The sequence below is a fragment of the Orcinus orca genome, chromosome 16 (assembly GCF_937001465.1).
Source record: "Orcinus orca chromosome 16, mOrcOrc1.1, whole genome shotgun sequence".
In the NCBI taxonomy this organism is placed as follows: domain Eukaryota; kingdom Metazoa; phylum Chordata; class Mammalia; order Artiodactyla; family Delphinidae; genus Orcinus; species Orcinus orca.
The window spans coordinates 51,898,471-51,916,685 of NC_064574.1; the positions used below are offsets into that span (position 1 = coordinate 51,898,471).

The window sequence follows — 18,215 nt, forward strand, 5'->3', positions numbered from 1 at the left end:
GTCAAGCACACAGTAGGAACTTACTCACTTTTTAATAATAATAGTAACACTCCCTCGTGCATATAGTGTTTTGCAGTTCTTAAAGCACCTGCCTGGACCTAAAGGAGGCCCCTGGAGAAGACTCAGACCCAGGACCTCTGCACCCACCTGGGGGGGTCACAGGTTTGAGACCAGAGCACTTGGCAGAGGCTCGGTCCAGGAGGAAGCCCCCCAACCCCTGCCCAGGCTCTGGACTCCCCGGGTCCTGGTCGCACATCCAGGTGATAGCCAGCTTGAACAGCGCGCCCCCGTGTGACCTGTCACAGAAATAGCACCGCGGGCCCGCCAAGACCGCATTCACCACTCACCAGGGATGGGGCCACAAAATTGGACTAATGTGACTTTAGAAAGGCAAGGGACTTCCCTGGTGGCGCAGTGGTTAAGAATCCTCCTGCCAATGCTGGGGACACAGGTTCGAGCCCTGGTCCGGAAAGATCCCACATGCCGTGGAGCAACTAAGCCCGTGTGCCACAACTACTGAGCCTGCACTCTAGAACATGTGAGCCACAACTACTGAAGCCCACGCTTCTAAAGCCCGTGCTCTGCAACAAGAGAAGCCACCGCAATGAGAAGCCCGCGGACCACAACAAAGAGTAGCCCCTGCTCTCCACAACTAGAGGAAGCCCACGAGAAACAACGAAGACCCAATGCAGCCAAAAATAAATAAATAAGTAAGTAAATAAATTAACAAGAAAGAAAGAAAGACGAGGAAAAGACGGCCACATGTGCAAACATGGCTACCCTAACAGGAAAGAAGCGATTGTGATGGACACTTCTGGGGAGCTGGCTGTGTTCTATTTCTTGATCTCTGTGCTTTATAGGTACTTATTATACTGTATGTTTCTGTCTTGTGCACACTTTGCAATGGCATAAGTTTTGTTTGTTGGTTTTGGCCATGCTGCACGGCTTGTAGGATCTTAGTTCCCCAACCAGGGATTGAACCCGGGCCCATAGGCTGTGAAAGTGCTGAGTTTTAACAACTGGACCACCAGGGAAGTCCCTGGCATAGGTTTTTTTAAAAAAATAATCTGAGGGCTTCCCTGGTGGCGCAGTGGTTGAGAGTTCGCCTGCCGATGCAGGGGACACGGGTTCGTGCCCAGGAGCGGCTGGGCCCATGAGCCATGGCCGCTGAGCCTGCGTGTCTGGAGCCTGTGCTCCGCAACGGGAGAGGCCACAACAGCGAGAGGCCCGCGTACCACATTAAAAAAAAAAAAAAAAAATCTGACAGGTAGGAGAGGGAGTTAATAGAAGTCAGCTTTGCACAGTGCACGTGCTTGGGGGTGACAGAGGTGTCCTAGAGGTGGCCAATACAGGGATCTGGGCTGAAGTCACCAGCACCTCCCCCTCTGCCCCCCCCCCACACACACACACTGGGCTGCACCCTTGCTGCTCGCTTCCCACAGGAGGGCCTGCACCCTGGGAGCACACTCACATGAGAGCACATGTGATGTGACTATGCCTGGGGCACCCACCTCCCCCGCACAGACCCACCTGTGAACAAGACCCCTCTGTTCGAGCTGGGTCCCCTCAGCCAGGCACCCCGGCACAGCACCCCACAGGCCCACCTCCTGCCCCACCTGGCAGGTAGCCAAGACCTGGAGTCCTGGAGGCTGGACCTTTACTGGCTGCTGGGAAGGGCTCAGGGGTGGCCCCTGGCCTCAACCACTCCTGACAGCCGGGGGCAGCTGGGATGGTCCACTCAGGTTCCCTGGGGAGGGCTTTCCTGCCAGACCACCTGCTCTGCCCCATGGCCACAGGCACCGGCTCCCTGGCCCACTCATGGACGGTGACCAAGTGGCCTATGATTAGCCGACTGGGCGCTGGGTTCAGATGCAGATCGGGTTCACATACCAGCTCCATCTGGCTGGGAGCTTGAGCAGAAATCCCACTTTCCTGAGTCTGTTCACTCTCCTCTAAAATGGGGGAGCTACTTCTCACCCCATTTTGCAGATGGGGAAACAGAGGCAGAGAGAAGGGACTTGGCACAGATTTTACAACTAAGCAGCAGGGCTGGGATTTGAGGCCGGGCAGTACACAGGCCTCCGCCCTCTGCTCATCCACACACTTCTGGGCAGCAGCAGCCCCTGTTACCTCAGATGCCACTTCGCTGTCTGCCCACCTTGCGCCAGTCTAGGCCCAAGGTGTCTGCTTCAGACCTGGGATAGCTGAGGGCCCCCTGCACAGACCCAGACACACAGACACATGGCCCACCCTGCAGGGCGCCAGGGAAGCTTGGCCCAGGAGGAGGCAGGCGGGGAGACTAGGAGAGGCCTCGCAGGAGGTACAGTCTGGGCGCCTGCTTGGCCACTGCCAGAGGGAAAGCCAGTGCCCGCCACCACTGCCAGGCTGCCTGGGTGCTGGCATGGGCCTGTGAAAAATGCCAACCAGTCTGGGGCTTTGGGCCAGCTGACTCCGCTCAGGACTAGGGCCTGGCCCAGTTGGGCACCTCCGGCCCCTGCAATGCCACCACCCCGACCCCCGGCAAGGCCAGTCCCCTCAGCTTACCCCCAGCCCCACCCTGGCAGGACAGCCTGAGAGCACATGGACCACTTAGAGTGGGTTGAGAGAGCCCCTGATGGAGCTAGGTCCTGGGCTACCTTTTGCCCCTAGGTGTGAGGGGACATGGCCCAGCCTCCGAATAGAGGAGCAACTTTGAGGCGCCAGAGCTGGGAGCCCAGGGCAAGGTGACAGCTGGGGTGTCGGAAGTGCAAGTTGGAGGCCCAAGGAGCGCATCGCCTAAAATGGCACAGCCCGTGTCAGTAGGCTCCCTGCCAACTGCTCACAACAGCACCACCTGCCAGGGTGGGAATTTGGGGGAGGCCAGTTGAAGGGAGGCCAGGCACCTGCGGGTCAGACATCTTCTGAACATGCAGCTGTGCTAAAGGCCCCTCAAGCCACCCCCTCAGCCCTCTACCTGGGCTGGGGTCCAGGCCCCAACTCCTGGCATTTCCCAGGCCTACCTCTCTGGGTCTCCCGTGCTCGGCTCCCCACCAAGCCCCCTGCGCCCAGGCCCCAGCTCCAGGCTCATCCGCCCACCTGAGGAATGGAGAGTGCTTACTAACCTCCAGGTACCCTTTTTGCACTCCTGCCCCCACCGCACCCTAAGGAGCTCCCCCTCCCCCAGATTCTGTCCCTAAAGTTAGAGTCAGTGCAGATGGAGCAGAGCAGGAGATGGAGGTGAAGCTGGGAGGGACTTGTGCAGCAGGTAGACCCTGGCTGAGCCTTCAAGAAACAGCAGGGACTCTTGGACAGGCTGAACATGGGGTGACCCATCCCTGTGAGTCACCATCCTTCATGGAAGGGAGGCTCAGTCCCACTCTTGCAAGCCCAGACTCAGTTGGGGTCAAAGGGCTGTCTCCTGGTGTGATCACTGCGGTCTCCAGGGTTAGATGGGTTAATAGCCCAGCTCCTCTCGTGGACACGCCTGCCTGTGGGATACAGTGATACAGTCCTGATACACTCTGCTACACTGTCCCCTGGCCACTTGCCTCTGTAATACTGTCTCCTTCCTGTAACATAGTAACTCATTCAGAGCCTCCCCTGCCAGCCACGCCCACATTTCTGGGCCTGGCTCACCCCCACCCCCACCCCCAGCTGTGTTTAGGCTGGGCCTGGGGTGCCTGCCTGCCCTCTCCAGCTGCTGGGGGGAGCAGCTGAGCCCTCCAGGCCTGGCGCCAGGGCCCCAGTCCCTGACAGGGGTGGAGGAGCCTGGGGGGCTAGGTGGGGGCCTGTCCCGGCTGTCAGCACCCATGATGGATGAGGGGTGAGCAGGGAAGAGGCCTGAGGGGGCGGGCGGGGGCTGCCCCCTGGGGTCTGCCAGCCCAGCGGAGCCTCTGCTACTCACAGTGGGGGGAAGTGGATGTGGGCCCCCACATAGCAGAGGTGTTTAAAGGCCCAAAACGTGGGTGTCCTCTCACTCTGCCCTCATCATGAGCACCTGGGCCTTCCCCTCCACCCTTTTCCTGCTCTGCTTGACTTCTGAAAGCCTGCAAGGCTGTGAGAGCAGGCAGCAGGGCTGCTGGCGGGTCTGGGCAGCTGAAGTTGGGGCTTGGAGTGTAGGTAGAGCATTGGGCCAGATGCTGGGGCTCCAGAGAGAAGGAGGGGAGGGTCTGTGAATCTGGGCTGGGCAGGGCTTTGGGAGACTGGGGGATAGATGCCTGGGGTCCCTGCCCTGAGTCAGGACCCCCCTTCCTCCCCTAGGGCTACCTCCATTGTCTCCTAGCCTGGGGAAAGGTAAGTGGATCCTCCAGGCTCTGGGGTCAAGGAAGAGGGCCTGGTCTTCCCCTCGCAGGGGTCTGGGAGTTCTCTGGGGGAGCACCCCAGATGTTCCCTGCTCTGGGATCCAGATCTGGGGCCCAGGAGAACACAGGGTCATCCGTGTCTTCCTGGCAGGTGACCTTGTTCACGTCAGCTCAAGTGTGAGAAACAGACAGCTCGCACCCTTGGAACTGAGTTGAGATGGGGCAGAATCTCAACCCTGGGTGTGAGAACATCAGGGCTGGAGGAAGGCCTGGAGTTGGTTTTGCGGGGTGGGGGTGGGGCAGATTGCTACAGGAAAGGGGAAGGACATCGCTGGCAGTGACACAAGGCAAAGGCGTGGAGGTAGGACAGGAAGGGAGGAGACAAGGCGAGTTGGGGCGGGGCCAGGGGTGGGGTGTCCGGAAAGGTCTTCCCTCCAGGGACCTGTGGGGCCCTACAGGTGGGAGAGGGGCTTCCTCCTGAGACCTGACACACCTAAGCTGCAGGAGAGAGACTTCGGGGCTGGGGGACGAGGACGGGATTTCCAGGAAGGGAGGAGTTCAAGTAAGAATGGAGGCCAGAAGTGCAACTGCCCCTGGAAGAGGGTACAGGGGGATCTGCTCCCAGGGGTATGGCCCAGACGCCTCCCTCCATGCCAGGGACTCTTCCACTTCTCCTGCCCCTGCCACCAGTCTGCTCACCCTCCAGTGACCCCAGGGCACCTGAGGCCCAGAGACAGGGGTGTGCTCTCTTGCTTTGCAGGGAGCATCCAGATTCAGCTCTTTGCTGCCTCCTAAGTCACCCTCTCTTCCTGACCCCACAGGCTTAGGAGGCTTGAATGGCTATCCATCAGGTAAAGCTGGCTGAGGGGTGGCGGGCAGGGCAGCTCTGTGTCCTCGGAATAAGAGCAGGGCACCCAGCTCCTGGCCCCTCCTGCCCCCCAGGCTCAACTTCCCATTTCCCCCACAGGCTATGGCCCCCCCCAGTGGTCTAGGAGCAGGTAAGGCATGGGCAAATGGGATTTGGGTCTGGGGGAGACAGCCATCTCAGAAACACTTAAGGACCACACTGCTGCACTTTCCCCCCCCACCCCAGCCCTGGGTGGAGAAGCCCGCCCACCACCCTTCCTGCAGGCCTTGTCCTTTCCCTCCTACATACCGCTCCCCTGCCCCAGGAATCCACCAAGGCGGTTCTGTTGTCTCACCATGTACACGCCTCGGGGGTACAACTCTTTCCTGTCCCTGCTTGTTCCCCGGTTGCCCACAGAACCCAACTCCAGGGCGGGCAAGCCCGGCTCACTGCGAGGCCCTGGGCCAGCTCAGAGCCAAAAGAAGGAAGGAAGGGGAGTGAGCTCCCAGGAGCCAGGGCCCCTCCTGTGTCCCCCACCCTTCTTGGGAAGAATGGACTGGAGCTGAGTTCCCACAGGCCCTGGCTCAGAATGGCTATGGGGTGGAGGGTGTCCTGGGTCTCTCACCGGCTCACTGGGTCTCCCCCAGGCTTCCGAGAGGGTGTTTAACCTCAGAAGCCAGGTGGGCCCTGCTTGGCCCTGGCTCTCTCTCTGTCTCCCCACCCTTCTCTCACACCCCTCACCTCTATCTCTTCTCCCAGGATTCCGCACTGGGCATGGGCTAGAAGCCCAGCCAGGTGAGTGGTGGAGCTGGGCATTGCCCATCCCCCTGCTCACTCCCAGGCCTCGGAGCAGAGGGCAGGATTTGTGAATGATTCCAGGGGGTGAAGGGACAGACAGAGAGCCTTCAAGTTTGCTGTTTCTGGTGGGGTCCAAGGGTCCTGCACCCTCACCCCAAACCCACCCAGTTCATGGCTTCCTCTCCCCACAGGTCCTCCAGCTCCCAATGGCTAGGGAACAGGTGGAGGTGGGGCCAGGATTCTAGGGGCACCCCTGACATGGGGTCTCCTGAGACCCTCAGTTGACCCCCATCCCCCTCTCAGGCATTGGAGGGGTCGTGAAACCCCAGAAGTCCGGTGAGCCTCGCCCTACCTGTCTCTCCTCATCTCTCTGCCCCTCTCCCTTACCCTCTCCTGCCCTGTGTCCCCAGGTGTCTCTCCAGAGTTTAGGAACGGGAATGGGCTGGGAGTCAGGGCCTTCCCAGGTGCTGCCACCCAGCCAGGTGAGGAGGTTCCGGGAAAAAGATTGGTTTGGATATGAGGGGTGGGGAGGATACCACTGGGTCTTCCCCCAGGCTCCCTCAGGGCACAACTGGTGACTCACTGGAGGCAAAGGGAAAGACCAAAACTGTTCCAGTTGTCTGGTTTGGGGAATGGAGACCAAGGGCACCCCTGCTCCACCCCTACCTCAGCTGGGACCACAAATGCCCCCACCTTAGCCCTCAGCTCATGGAACCCCAGGAAGAGGCTGGTTCCCTGGGGTGCCCTCATCTACTGCATCTCTCTCCCCAGGCTTTTGAAGGGGGGTGAAACCCCAGAAGCCAGGTGAGACCTGCTCCATGACCGCCCCTCTGCCCACCTCTCCATCTACCTGCCCTTTGAAGCCCCAGCCCCTCCCCCCATCCTTCCCTCTGGCTCTGTCTCCCCAGGATATGGAAATGGGCTGGGAGCTGGTGACTTCCCAGGGCTGGGAGCCCAGGCAGGTGAGGGCACCTGGGGCACCACCCTGTGGTCCAGGGAGGGGGAAGGCGTGAACAGAGCTGGAATCAGGGAACCCAGAGAGAGTTGCGTTCTGGGGGGAGGGCAGGGGCTCAGCCTGGGAGGGGGCATGAAACCTCCGAAGCCAGGTGAGCCCTGCCCTGCCCATCTTGGCACTCTCCCCACCCATTTCTATCCTGGCCCCTTCTGCCTGCTCCAACCTGCCAGCCCACAGCCAACAGTGCCACCTCTGTGTCCCCAGGATTTGGGAGCAGAAATGGATTCAGCATTGGTGCTTTTCCAGCCAGGGGGCTGCAGGGAGGGGCAGGCAAGCGGGGTTCAGGGTCCTGGCCCACACTCTTAGGAGAGGGGCTGGTAGGGGTCAGTGTCAATCTCTCTGTCACTCCCCAGGGCTGGGAGGGGGCATAAGACCTCAGAAACCAGGCGCGGGGGAGCCCTCTCACCCTGTCCCCAGCCCTGCCACTCTGCCACCCTCCCAGGGACTGCTCCCTTCATTAGCCGCTGCTGCCACTCCTCTGGCTTGAGCTGTGGTCTCAAGGGAGGCTCTTCCAGACTTCCAGTCCCCTCTCTGGGCATGCTCCAGGGGAATAACTTTTGGGGGGCACAAAGGTTGTGGGTGAGGACACCACAGGAGGTGTGGGCCCACCCAGCACTGGCTGGGCTCCAGCCTCTACCCTCCTCCTCTCCACAGGCCCCATGGCTCAGAATGGCCAGGGACCAGGTAGGGGAGGGGTGGGAGGAGCTGGAGGCATGTGCTTGGGTTCGGGGTTCACAGGAGCTCTAGGCTCCCTCACCGAGTCTCCGTCTCTTTCTCAGGAATTGGAGGGAGCGTGAAACCTCAAAAGCCTGGTGAGCCCCACCCTGTCCCTATGTCCCTGTCCTCTGCCCCCCATCGTCCCTCCACCCCCACCCCTGCTCCCCTTACTCACTCCTGCTCTGTCTCCCCAGGACTCAGCAGCAGGAATGGGTTAGGAGCTGGGGCCTTCCCAGGAGCTGGAGCCCAGCCAGGTGAGGGCACCTGGGGTCCTAGAAAGGAGGGAGGGGGAGGGCAGAAACTTGATTTCTTGGGGGAGAATAAGGGCTGGGAGGGGTCCACATTGCATGTGGCTCAGTTCTTCTTTCCCCAGGCTTAGGAGGGGGCATGAAACCTCAGAAACCAGGTGAGACAGAGACCCTGCCCTTCCGTCCCACCATCTTAATTCTGTCCCTGTCCATCCCTGTCCTTGTCCCCATCCCAAGTCCTCCCCCAATCCACTGCTCACATATGGCTTTTCCTCTCCAGGACAGGGCATGGGCCATGGCCTGGGGGCCCAGCCAGGTGAGGGTGGCTAGGGCCCAGGCTGCTGGGGGAGGGAGAGATCACTGCTGGCCACCACTCTGGGCTCCTAACAGGGGGCCTCTTAGAGGCTCACTCATTCCACCAACTTTCCCAAGTGCCTGCCTGAGCCCGACCTTGGCTGCACACTGCAGACCGAGCCGGTCAACCCTGACCTGGCTGCAGACCCGCTGGGCCCAGTGCCCAAGCCAGGACCCCCAGGTGCTGTTGCAGGCTGTGGTCAGGACTGGGGGACAATCCACCAGAGGTGGAAAGCCAGAGGACACAGCCCGAGGCTGGAGGCCTGGGGGGACTTGAACCTGGCAGTGGGACACACCTTTGTGGTTTTAAGCAGGGAGCAAAAGACCTTGTCTACCTGGAGTAGGCAGGGGTTGGAGAACTTGGGGAGGAGTCTGCTGGCGTTTCTGGGTGGGGGGTGGGCTTGGGTCCTGGCATCCAGAGTGGGAGCAGGGAGGAGCGAGGATGTTAAGACCCCAGGAATCTTCTGGGCCAGAGGGATGGAGGAAGGCTGGATCTGGGATCCCATCTCTCAACCGCCTCAGTCTTCCCAGCCCTTTTCCTATCACAGGTCCCCCCAGTGAGCTCCCCACCCCTCTTGTGAACCTAGCTAGGTTGAATGGAGGGATGTTGAAGGGGAGGGCAGGGGTCTGGGTAGGCGGGGAGGCTGGGGCTCACTCTCACGTCAGTGCCATCCAGATTTCCTGTGTCACACCCACCCCCCCATAGGTCTCATAGCTCTAAATGGCTTTGGACCAGGTAGAGAGGGGACCAGGGCTGAGTTGGGGGGGGCGGAGACCCAAAGGTGGGGGTTTCTGGAAAGGAAAACGCCAGAAGCTAGGTGAGCCATGCTCTGCTCTGTTGGGCTCTGTCTGTCATCTCTGCATCTGTGCTCCTGATCTCTCAGGAGTCCTGAGACTCCTGATCTCGCCTGAGTCCCTGATCTCTCCTCAGGCCTCTTGCTCTGTCTCCCCGGGGTTTGGGACCGGGAATGGAGCCCAGCCGGGTGCGACCCCAGAGGTCTAGGGGTGCAGGGCTCACCGAGGGGGTGGCTGATGCAGGGGTGGAGGTGCTGTCCCTAGCTCTGAGGGGACGGGGATCCGGGTGGACTCACCGGACAGTCTCCTTCTCTTCCCCAGGCCTCCGAGAACTGAAATCTCAGAAGCCAGGTGAGACCCGCCCTCCCATCTGGCGTCACACAACAAATACTCCTTCAACAAACATCCCCAGGGCAGCCCAGCCAGGTGGGGTGGCAGGCCTTCCCGAGCCTGGGCAGCAGGAGGAGGCAGGCAGGAAAGAAGCGTGAATGTAACGGGGGCATATTCTGGGGAGGTGGAGGCAGAGGCGGGGGCCCGCTGGCCGTGCCCCACTGAAAATCTTGAGCTGGGGCATCTGAGAGAGGACCAGAGAGGGTACAGGCTCTGGAAATGGCTGGGGGCCAAGGAGGCGGGAGCTCATGCCCAGAGCAGAGCATGTGGTTGGTAAGGGGACGTCAAGGTGTCCACCTTCCTGGCTGGTTGGTGTGGGTGGTGGTGGTGACACCAACCAGACGGGACTTAGGCAGCTGGGATGGCGTTCAGGCTCCACAGGGAGGCTGGACCCCAGGAGGAGGCCGAGGGCCCGGCTGGGGGTGGGGGGGGGGGGAGAGCTAAAGGACCTTTCTTTGTGCAGGGGCCTCAGAGAGGCTGTACCCAGAGCCCCTGTCTCCTGCCCCCAGGCCCTGCAGCTCAAAATGGCTATGTAGCAGGCAGGGGTGGGCCTGCCTGGAGATGCTAGGGAGGTCCAGGGATGGGGCCAGGAGCCCTAACCTGCCCCCCGTCTCTCCACCAGGCTTCGGAGCTAGTGTGAGACCCCAGAAGCCAAGTGAGCCTTGTCCGGGCATGTCTCTCCACCTCCCTGTAAACCCTAATCTCCCCTCCCCCTATTCACACACCCGTCTCCATCTGTCCCCCCAGGATTTGGGAATAGCTACAGGCTGGGAGCCCAGCCAGGTGAGACTGGTGGGCTCTGGGGTGTGGTCCACATCTAGGCATTCTCTCCCATCTCCCAGGCCTTCAAGAGGCAGGAATGGTGAAGGATTAAGAGGGGGTCGGGGAGAGCCTCCAGGGTTCTGGCTTGGCTCTGTACGGGGGATCACAAATCCTTGCCTCTAACTTAGCCAGGGTCCCCAACCCCCTGCTCATCCCTCCATCCCTCACAGGCCCCCCAGCTCAGAACTGAGGGGTTGGGAGAAGCTGGAGGCTGGGCGAGGAGGAGAGAGGAGGGGGCGAGGTGGTCCCCACCCAGACTCTGTTCTGAGGGTCCTCTCCTGGGCTCCTTGGAGAGGGCAGAGTTGGTAATGGAATGCAGCAGAGGAGGCTCCAAGTTTTCTGGTCCCTAAACTGGGAGGAAAGGGAAGCCCAGTTTCTGGCCTCCTGTGTTCCTCAACCCCTCCCCACCCCCCGCACCTCCTGCCCATGCCCACAGGGTCTGCGGTTCCCATGCTACGGACCAGGTACAGGAGTGGGTGCTGGGGGCAGATGCCAGGGTTCTGGAGGAGAGGCTCAGAGGGGGGTCATGGGTCCCTTACCTGCTCCCATCTCTTTCTTCTCCAGGCATTGCTGAGGCCATGAAGCCTCAGAAGCCAGGTAAACCCTCCCTTTCTCTCTTACCACCCTGTGATATTGTGATTTATAAGAAGAAATATGTATGTTTAATCTTCCTCACATTCCTGGCACTGTGCTCCTGAAAGCGTTGGAATTTCCTGGAGAGAGGAGAGAGAGAGAGAGAGAGAGAGAGGGAGGGAGGGAGGGAGGGAGAGAGAGAGAGAGAGAGAGAGAGAGAGAGAAGGAGGGAGGGAGGAGGGAGGGAGGGAGGGAGGGAGAGAGAGAGAGAGAGAAGGAGGGAGGGAGGGAGAGGGATATGTCTTCTGTTATGTTAATGAGGTGACTTTTGGAAAGCCCCGAGGTCATCTGAGGGTGGGGGCTGGTTGCCAGGAAAAGCAACCATGTGATTGGAAGGTTGGAACTTTCAGTCCCACTCCATGACCTCCAGGGAGGGGAGAGGGGCTGGAGGTCAGTCACCACTGGTCAATGATTTAATCAATCATGCCTATGTAATGAAGCCTCCATAAAACCCCAAAAGAACAGGATTTGGAGAGCTTCTGGGCTGGTGAACACCTGGAAGTGCTGGGAGGGTGGCTCTTTGTGCCTTCCCACGTGCCTTGTCCCTTGCATCTCTTTTAACTGGCTGTTCCTGAGTTATATCCTTTTATAATAAATCGATTATCTAGTAAGTAAAATGTTTCCCTGAGTTCTGTGAGCCGCTCTAGCAAATTAATCAAACCCAAGGAGGAGGGGGTGGTGGGAATCTCTGATCTACAACCAGTTGGTCAGAAGCACAGGTGACAACTTAGACTGGAAATTGGTGCTTGAAATGTGGGATGGGGGTGGGGGGAGAAGTCTGAGCCTTTGACCTGTAGGATCTGATGCTGTCTCCAGGTAGACAGTGTCGGACTTGAATTAAATTGTAGGACACCCAGATGGTGTCTGAGAATTGCTTGGTGGTGTTGGAAAAACCCCAGAATTGGACCTGGTGTCAGAATTGGACCCCCCACTTCTCTTACCCCCAGAAACTGTCTACTGCCCCCACTTTATTCTTCCTCATAACCCCCCACTCTGTCTCCCCAGTTTATAGGAATGGGCTGGGAGTTGGAGCCTTCCCAGGTGAAGGGCCCCAGCCAGGTGAGTGGGGCAGGGTCAGGCCCTGCAGTTCTGGGAGGTGGGGAAGAGGGGGCACAGGGCACACTGGGCAAAGAGGAAGAGAAGGGGCAGGGTGGGGTCCACCTGTCACTCAGCCTCTGTCTGTCTCTCCCCAGGCCTGGGAGGGGGCTTGAGCCCTCCGAAGCCAGGTGAGTCCATCCCTGCCTCCCTTCTGCCCCTTCTGAAGTCTCCCCCACCCAGCCCCTGCCCTCATGCCCACACTTCCTCCCAGCATACATATCAGGGAATGGGCTGCAGCTCCCTCCAGGTGAGCTCAGTGGTGGCCTCAGTAGGGGAGACAGAGGGCTCCTTTCTGGGGAAGGGCTGGTCGGGTCTGAGGCAGCCTCTGTCTCTCCTGCAGGTCTGGGAGGGGGTTTGAAACCTCAGAAACCAGGTGAGCCAGAGCCTTCCCCATCCCTGTCCTGCACCTCCTCCTGCTGTCCTTCCAGAACCCCCCTGCCCAATACTGTCCCTCACATCCCTGCTTTTCCTCTCCAGGATATGGCAATGGCAATGGGCTGGGGGCCCAGCCAGGTGAGGGGGCAGGGAACAGAGGGAAGTGGGGGGATATTGGAAGGTGGAGGGCAAGGTGGGCAATAGCAGGAACCACATCAGGTGGCTGAGTCACCTTGTCCCCAGAGCAGATTGTGGCCCGTGGGAGCTGGGCTTTTTCTGGCCTGGCCACTCTCTCCCCTGGAAGGTGTGTCTGCCCTAGAAGCCACCACAGGCGGGTGGCTTGGCCATGTGGAGGCCAGGAGGGCAGCCTGGGGGCGGCACTGGCCTGGGCTCACTGCCCCCTCCCTTCCTCCCCATCTAGGTCCCTGCAGTGGTGGGGTCCCTCCGTGGCTTCTTGCCAGGCCTCCCACTCCAGGGATCCCTTCAGATAAAGCAGGTGGCTGGGGCCTGAAATCCCAGCCCCCTCCCCCAGTGCAGAACGGCAAGTTCCCAGGTCAGTGCGGATAAGGGACCTGAGGGGCCCTGGCGGGTACCTGGTCCCAGGAGGGGCTGGGCCTGGCTGGGCCACTCAGAATCCCCCAGGCCTGATCTCCAGCAAGTCAGTGAGGAAAAGCCTGAACTCTGGCCCTGAGACCCCACATGACCCCCAATATGACAGCTCCCCCAGCCCCTTCCCCCATGGCAGTCTGCGACATTCCACACCTGCCCCACCCTGGGCTCACTCCTGTCCCCTGGCTTTCCTTCTATTTCCTACTCCAGCCATCCAGTGGGGGCCGAAACCTCAGGAAGCAGGTGTGCATCTGTCTTCCCTGCCCCACCCCATGCCAGATCAGATCATTCCTCCATCTCCCTTGTTCCCTGGGTCATCTCAGGTGTTCAGGCACTTTAAGGGCCAGGAAGTCCCTCTCCGAGTCTACCCTTGGTATCTCTTGCTGCTTTCATATCTCATTTCTTCTGGTTCCATTCCCTGTGGATGAGGAGAGTCCCTTCCTCCTCAGAGTCTGGAAGGTCCATACTGGGCCCCCAAGGAGTTTGGGAAACTCTGGGTCCTCCCTGCTCATCTCCATTCCCCTCACAGGGTACCAGCCTCCGAATGGCTACAGACCAGCAGCAGAACTGGGTGAGGAGGCCCTTCGCCTGAGTTCTCCCTCCTCTCCCCTCCAACAGCGCAGGAAGCAGGGAGGCGAAACCGGCTATCTCTGACCCCTGTTTCCTCTCCCCCAGGCTTTGGTGGTGGCCTCAAGCCCCAGAAAGTCGGTGAGCCCCCGGGTCCCCATCTTGGGCATGAGCTATGTCTCCCTCACAGTGAGTGCTCCTTGTCTGTCTGTCAGTCTCCGTCCTTATCCACCCAGCGATTATGTACTATGCACTGGACCACAGTGGTGGCCAGAGCCAGGGGGATCCTGTCTCAGGTGAGGGCAGAGTGACAGACTCAGCAGGCAGAAAGGGAAGTGCCCAGAGGGAGGGAGGGACAGCTTCCAGAAGGTGGGCTCCACTGGGTTAGCTGGATGATGGTGGGGGATTGTGGGAGGTCCTCTCTAGGCTGCCTCTGAGTCAGTCTGTCTGTCTGCCCCTCCCTGTCCATGAGCAGGTCACCCTGGCCCCCCCCAGTGCTGCCCCCGCCCCATTCCAACCAGCCCCTCTCCCACCGCTGTCCTACAGGTTTTGGTTACAGGAATGGTGGTCTGGGATCCGGGGTCTTCCCTGAGGCCCACGCACAGCCAGGTGCCTGGGGCTGCTGGGTAGGGTGGAGTGGGGGTTTCTGGGCTCAGGGGCTGCTCCTGCCTCTGACCTTCCCTTTCTTCCTCCAGGGTTCCCTGGGACTGATGGCTTTTGGAATGGTGAGTTGGACCCAGGGGACACCGTGCAGGGGGTGGGGGAAGGGATGTCCAGGGGCGGGGCAGGAGTCAGCCTGGTCTCTTGCAGGGTATGAGAGGGCAGCAGTTGTGCGCCCCAATGTGGCTGCTCCAGCCCCTGGAGGAAATGGTAAGAAACGTTGGGGGAGCAGAGGGAACCCTAGCAAGGGTGGCGGGGACCAGGCCGAGTGGGTGAGGGACTCTGAGACCCTGGAAGGACTGGGGCATCCTGAATGTACAACTCCAGTGGGCAGGAGTCCCAAGCCGGCTCTCCTCCTTCAGGTCAGGCCGGGGCCCCGAGGGGCTCTCCCTGGCCCTCCCTCCAGCCCTGGGGGGCCAACTTGAGGCCTAGATATGGGGCCAGAGGTGCATATCCAGAGGTCAGGAGCCAGCCGGGTAATGAGGTGTGTGGGAACGGGTCATCAGGGGTCGGGTAGCTGTGGAGAACTGGGCTCTGGGCCCTGGGGCTAGCCGTACAGCCCACCTTATAGCCCTGCAGAGATGGAGGGAGGGCACTCCTGGTGGAGGGAGTAGCAGGGGGACAGGAGGGACTCAGTGTTCTCACCTCTGCCCCTCCCCCCAGGGCCCTATGGGCAGCTGAGGCCAGAGCTGGGCCCTGGGCCCTTAGGTGAGTGGGGGTCTCCCAGGGCCTGGGGTAAAGCTGGGGTGGGCAGGAGGACTGCGAAGTCGTCTGGTGACTGGGGTGCCCTGGCTTGTCTGTGTGCCTTAGGGGGCCCTGAGGTGAAGCGAGGCAGCAATGGCCTGATGGGAAATGGCTATGGAGGTGAGAGGGAATGCAGGGCCCCTGCCCCCACTCATCCCATGCCACCATCGTTGCCCCTCCAGGCTGCACTGGGGGACACCCCCAGCCCTCGGGGGGGACATATAGCCAGCTCTCAGGCTACCTGTGTGTGTCTGCTGGGTGACTGGCCTCAGAGGCCAGGGGAGGGAGAGGACTCATGTCCCCCAGGAGGTAAGGAGGGAGACAGGGCTCACCACGGCCCTGCTCTGCCTCTTCCCAGGCTGCTGCCCTCTTGGGAAATGCTGAGCTCCAGAGCAGATTTACTGCCCACTCTGAGCTCCTCTGTATCAGAGCCTGGTCTGCCTGGCGAGGCTGGCCAGACCCTCGGGCTTGGCCTCTGGCCTGGGGTCTCCTGTGGGCTGGAACTATCAATAAAGGCAATGTGCTTCCCTGTTTGCCTCTGTGGGCTGTGTGCAGGGGATCACTGTCTGGGTTGGGGGCCAGCTGGGGGCCCCTTATTCATTCCTTCAACAAACATCAACACAGCTGTGTGCCAGGGGCTGTGCTCCAGATGGGAGAGATGTGAGAACTCAGGCCTGCCCTTGGGGAGGGGGGCATCACGTGGTCACAATCTGGCGATGGAGCCATGTCCAAGTTAGGGGACTTGTGCGTCATTTGTGTTTTAATTTATAATTAACTTATTAAAATGATCCAACTAAAAATCTCATTTTCCTTAAGCCATTATACTTGCTTCCAGACCTCATTTTATTGATTGACCTTATAATGTGGATGTAAAACTCACTTCACATTCTTTGATTAGTACTCAATTAGATTATAAATTTGACAGATCAGCTTCTCCCTAAATATTTAGCATGCTTTACAAGCCTGATTAATTCAATTCCCTTAGACACTTCAAATAATTACACACATAATCTACTTGATCTCTTAACAGGGTGAGGGGGTGGCGTACGTGTGTACAAATCCAACCAGCAACTTCTTCCTAAGCACTTAAGGGGCTTTTGGAAATGAGCCCCTCTTGGAAATGAATAAATTAGACATTTAATATCTCAGATTACTGAACACTTTCAAACATTTTAAAAAGCCAGTTACTAATCCAATGTCAATAATCAGTGCTACTGGATTGCTTCGTTTTCTCATCCCGTGATTATAAGTTTAATCACCCAGAAATGTGGAAGCAAATTACTCTCCTAGGCTGGGTCCAGAATGGAGGTTGCACAATTGGGGATTGATCTGCTATTCTGAACTTTGACCAAGGGCTTGGCTAGTCCTGGAACCAGTCTCTTTGAGACTCTGTTCTGAGCTGTGCCTTCCCAAGCCTACACCTTTTGCAATCTGGTGAAGTTTTGTCTTAACTGAAGAATTCCAGCTGAATAGAGTTGAGGGGATTTGGCACCCTATGAGGAACTCAGCTTGTCTTTCTGTGGCCTGATTTAGGATAACAAGTGTAGACCAAAATCTGACTGCAGTATGCACAAGGTTTTGGGTTGAACAACCTTGAGGAGTGTAAATGTATAAACATTATTGGAATTCCAGACTGATTTCTCTTAGCCTACCTCATTTAATTTGCTCTATTTGAGAATCATTATAGACTTTTGTTTTTTCACAGAAGTATTGATTCTTTAAAAATATAATCTTGGGCTTCCCTGGTGGCGCAGTGGTTGAGAGTCCGCCTGCCAATGCAGAGGACACGGGTTCAAGCCCTGTTCTGAAAGATCCCACATGCTGCGAGCGGCTAGACTCATGTGCCACAGCTGTTGAGCCTGTGCTCTGGAGCCCGTGAGCCACAACTGCTGAGCCCACATGCTGCAACTGCCGAAGCCCGTGCGCCTGGAGCCCGTGTTCCACAGCAAGAGGGGCCACAGCGGTAGGAGGCCTGCGCACCACAACGAAGCGTAGCCCCTGCTCTCCACAGCTGGAGAGGGCCCGTGGACAGCAATGAAGACCCAACACAGCCAAAAATAAATTAAATAAATAAATTTATTAAAAATAAATAAATCCTGGATGTCATTTTTTTTTTTGTCATTTCTTTAAAAAAAAAAAAATCATCTTGTGTTTCTCTGACCTGAGGTGTGGAATAACCCACATCGTCTCTTTACTGGAGAACAGGATTAAGAGGAGCGTTTGGGCACAGGGGCCACAGAGAAGACGGTCTCAGTGAGGGCAGTGGATGATATCCTTTCTAACCCACTGAGAAATGTTCTAATATTGTTTTTTTTTTAATTAATTTATTTTATTTTTGGCCGCACTGGGTATTCATTGTTGCATCCGGGCTTTCTCTAGTTGCAGCAAATGGGGGCTACTCTTTGTTGTGGTGCTCGGCGTCTCATTGCGGTGGCTTCTCTTGTTGCGGAGCAAGGGCTCTAGGCGCGCCAGCTTCAGTAATTGTGGGTAGTTGTGGCTTGCGTGCTCTAGAGAGCAGGCTCAGTAGTTGTGGTGCCCGGGCTTAGTTGCTCCGCGACATGTGGGATCTTCCTGGACCAGGGCTCTAACCCGTGTCCCCTATATGTAAAGGCAGATTCTTAATCACTGTGCCACAAGGGAAGGCCTCTAATATTGTTTGTTTTTTTTTTAAATAAATTTATTTATTTATTTTTGGCTGCAATGGGTCTTTGTTGCTGTGCATGGGCTTTCTCTAGTTGTGGCAAGCAGGGGCTACTCTTTGTTCCGGTGCACAGGCTTCTCATTGTGGTGGCTTCTCTTGTTGTGGAGCACAGGCTCTCGGCGCACGGGCTTCAGTAGCTGTGGCACACGGGCTCAGTAGTTGTGGCTCGCGGGCTCTAGAGGGCAGGCTCAGTAGCTGTGGCGCAGGGGCTTATTTGCTCCGTGGCATGTAGGGATCTTCCCGCACCAGGGCTCGAACCCGTGTCTCCTGCATTGCCAGGCGGATTCTTAACCACTGTGCTACCAGGGAAGCCCTCTAATATGTTTTAATAAATATTTCTATATTCCAATTTTAAATAGATTGACCATTTCTCATTTTTTCCTGATTGTCACCCATCTGTGTTGTTTACAACCGTTCTTAACAACGTTAACACAAATGCTGCATGTCAAGCTTTGCTTTTGAATTGATATCGTTTCATCTTTTCTGTAAGATCATTCATTGGGAATTTGCGTAGATCTTGACCTACACCAGGAGCATCATTCCAGAATCCCTAAGGGCAAAC

The 18,215-nt window shown here is 58.1% G+C and overlaps 1 protein-coding gene across 9 annotated transcripts; it reads left to right on the forward strand.

Annotated features, from left to right (window-relative positions):
- The first annotated feature begins 4,282 nt into the window (after window positions 1-4,282).
- On the forward strand, window positions 4,283-17,058 carry GREP1 (glycine rich extracellular protein 1). Of its 9 annotated transcripts, XM_049699431.1 has the most exons (23): window positions 4,283-5,278; window positions 5,887-6,407; window positions 6,697-6,729; window positions 6,834-6,887; window positions 7,720-7,752; window positions 7,852-7,911; window positions 8,031-8,063; window positions 9,376-10,227; window positions 10,703-10,730; window positions 10,831-10,863; window positions 11,905-11,958; window positions 12,093-12,125; window positions 12,338-12,370; window positions 12,475-12,510; window positions 13,511-13,552; window positions 13,657-13,737; window positions 14,095-14,157; window positions 14,244-14,273; window positions 14,359-14,418; window positions 14,571-14,684; window positions 14,872-14,916; window positions 15,019-15,072; window positions 16,658-17,058. In XM_049699431.1, exons 8-23 carry the CDS (start codon window positions 10,006-10,008, stop codon window positions 16,672-16,674), a joined length of 945 nt encoding a protein of 314 aa, XP_049555388.1. In that variant the 5' UTR covers window positions 4,283-5,278; window positions 5,887-6,407; window positions 6,697-6,729; window positions 6,834-6,887; window positions 7,720-7,752; window positions 7,852-7,911; window positions 8,031-8,063; window positions 9,376-10,005; the 3' UTR covers window positions 16,675-17,058. The 9 variants fall into 9 exon arrangements, with proteins under 9 accessions (XP_049555388.1, XP_049555382.1, XP_049555380.1 ...); XM_049699426.1 differs by lacking the exons at window positions 4,283-5,278; window positions 5,887-6,407; window positions 6,697-6,729; ... (2 more) ...; window positions 7,852-7,911; window positions 16,658-17,058 and having other exon boundaries at window positions 9,376-9,405; window positions 10,192-10,227; window positions 14,872-16,648; XM_049699425.1 differs by lacking the exons at window positions 4,283-5,278; window positions 5,887-6,407; window positions 6,697-6,729; ... (3 more) ...; window positions 10,703-10,730; window positions 16,658-17,058 and having other exon boundaries at window positions 7,922-8,063; window positions 9,376-9,405; window positions 10,192-10,227; window positions 14,872-16,648.
- The last annotated feature ends 1,157 nt before the right edge of the window (window positions 17,059-18,215 follow it).

Bases quoted from the DNA above. Each gene is read 5' to 3' on its own strand.
- GREP1 (XM_033429026.2), top strand. From the start codon at position 13,072: ATGACCCCCAATATGACAGCTCCCCCAGCCCCTTCCCCCATGGCAGTC. The intron at 13,553-13,656 runs GTGAGGAGGCCC...CCTCTCCCCCAG, and splicing joins CAGACCAGCAGCAGAACTGG to GCTTTGGTGGTGGCCTCAAG. The intron at 14,158-14,243 runs GTGCCTGGGGCT...TTCTTCCTCCAG, and splicing joins TGAGGCCCACGCACAGCCAG to GGTTCCCTGGGACTGATGGC.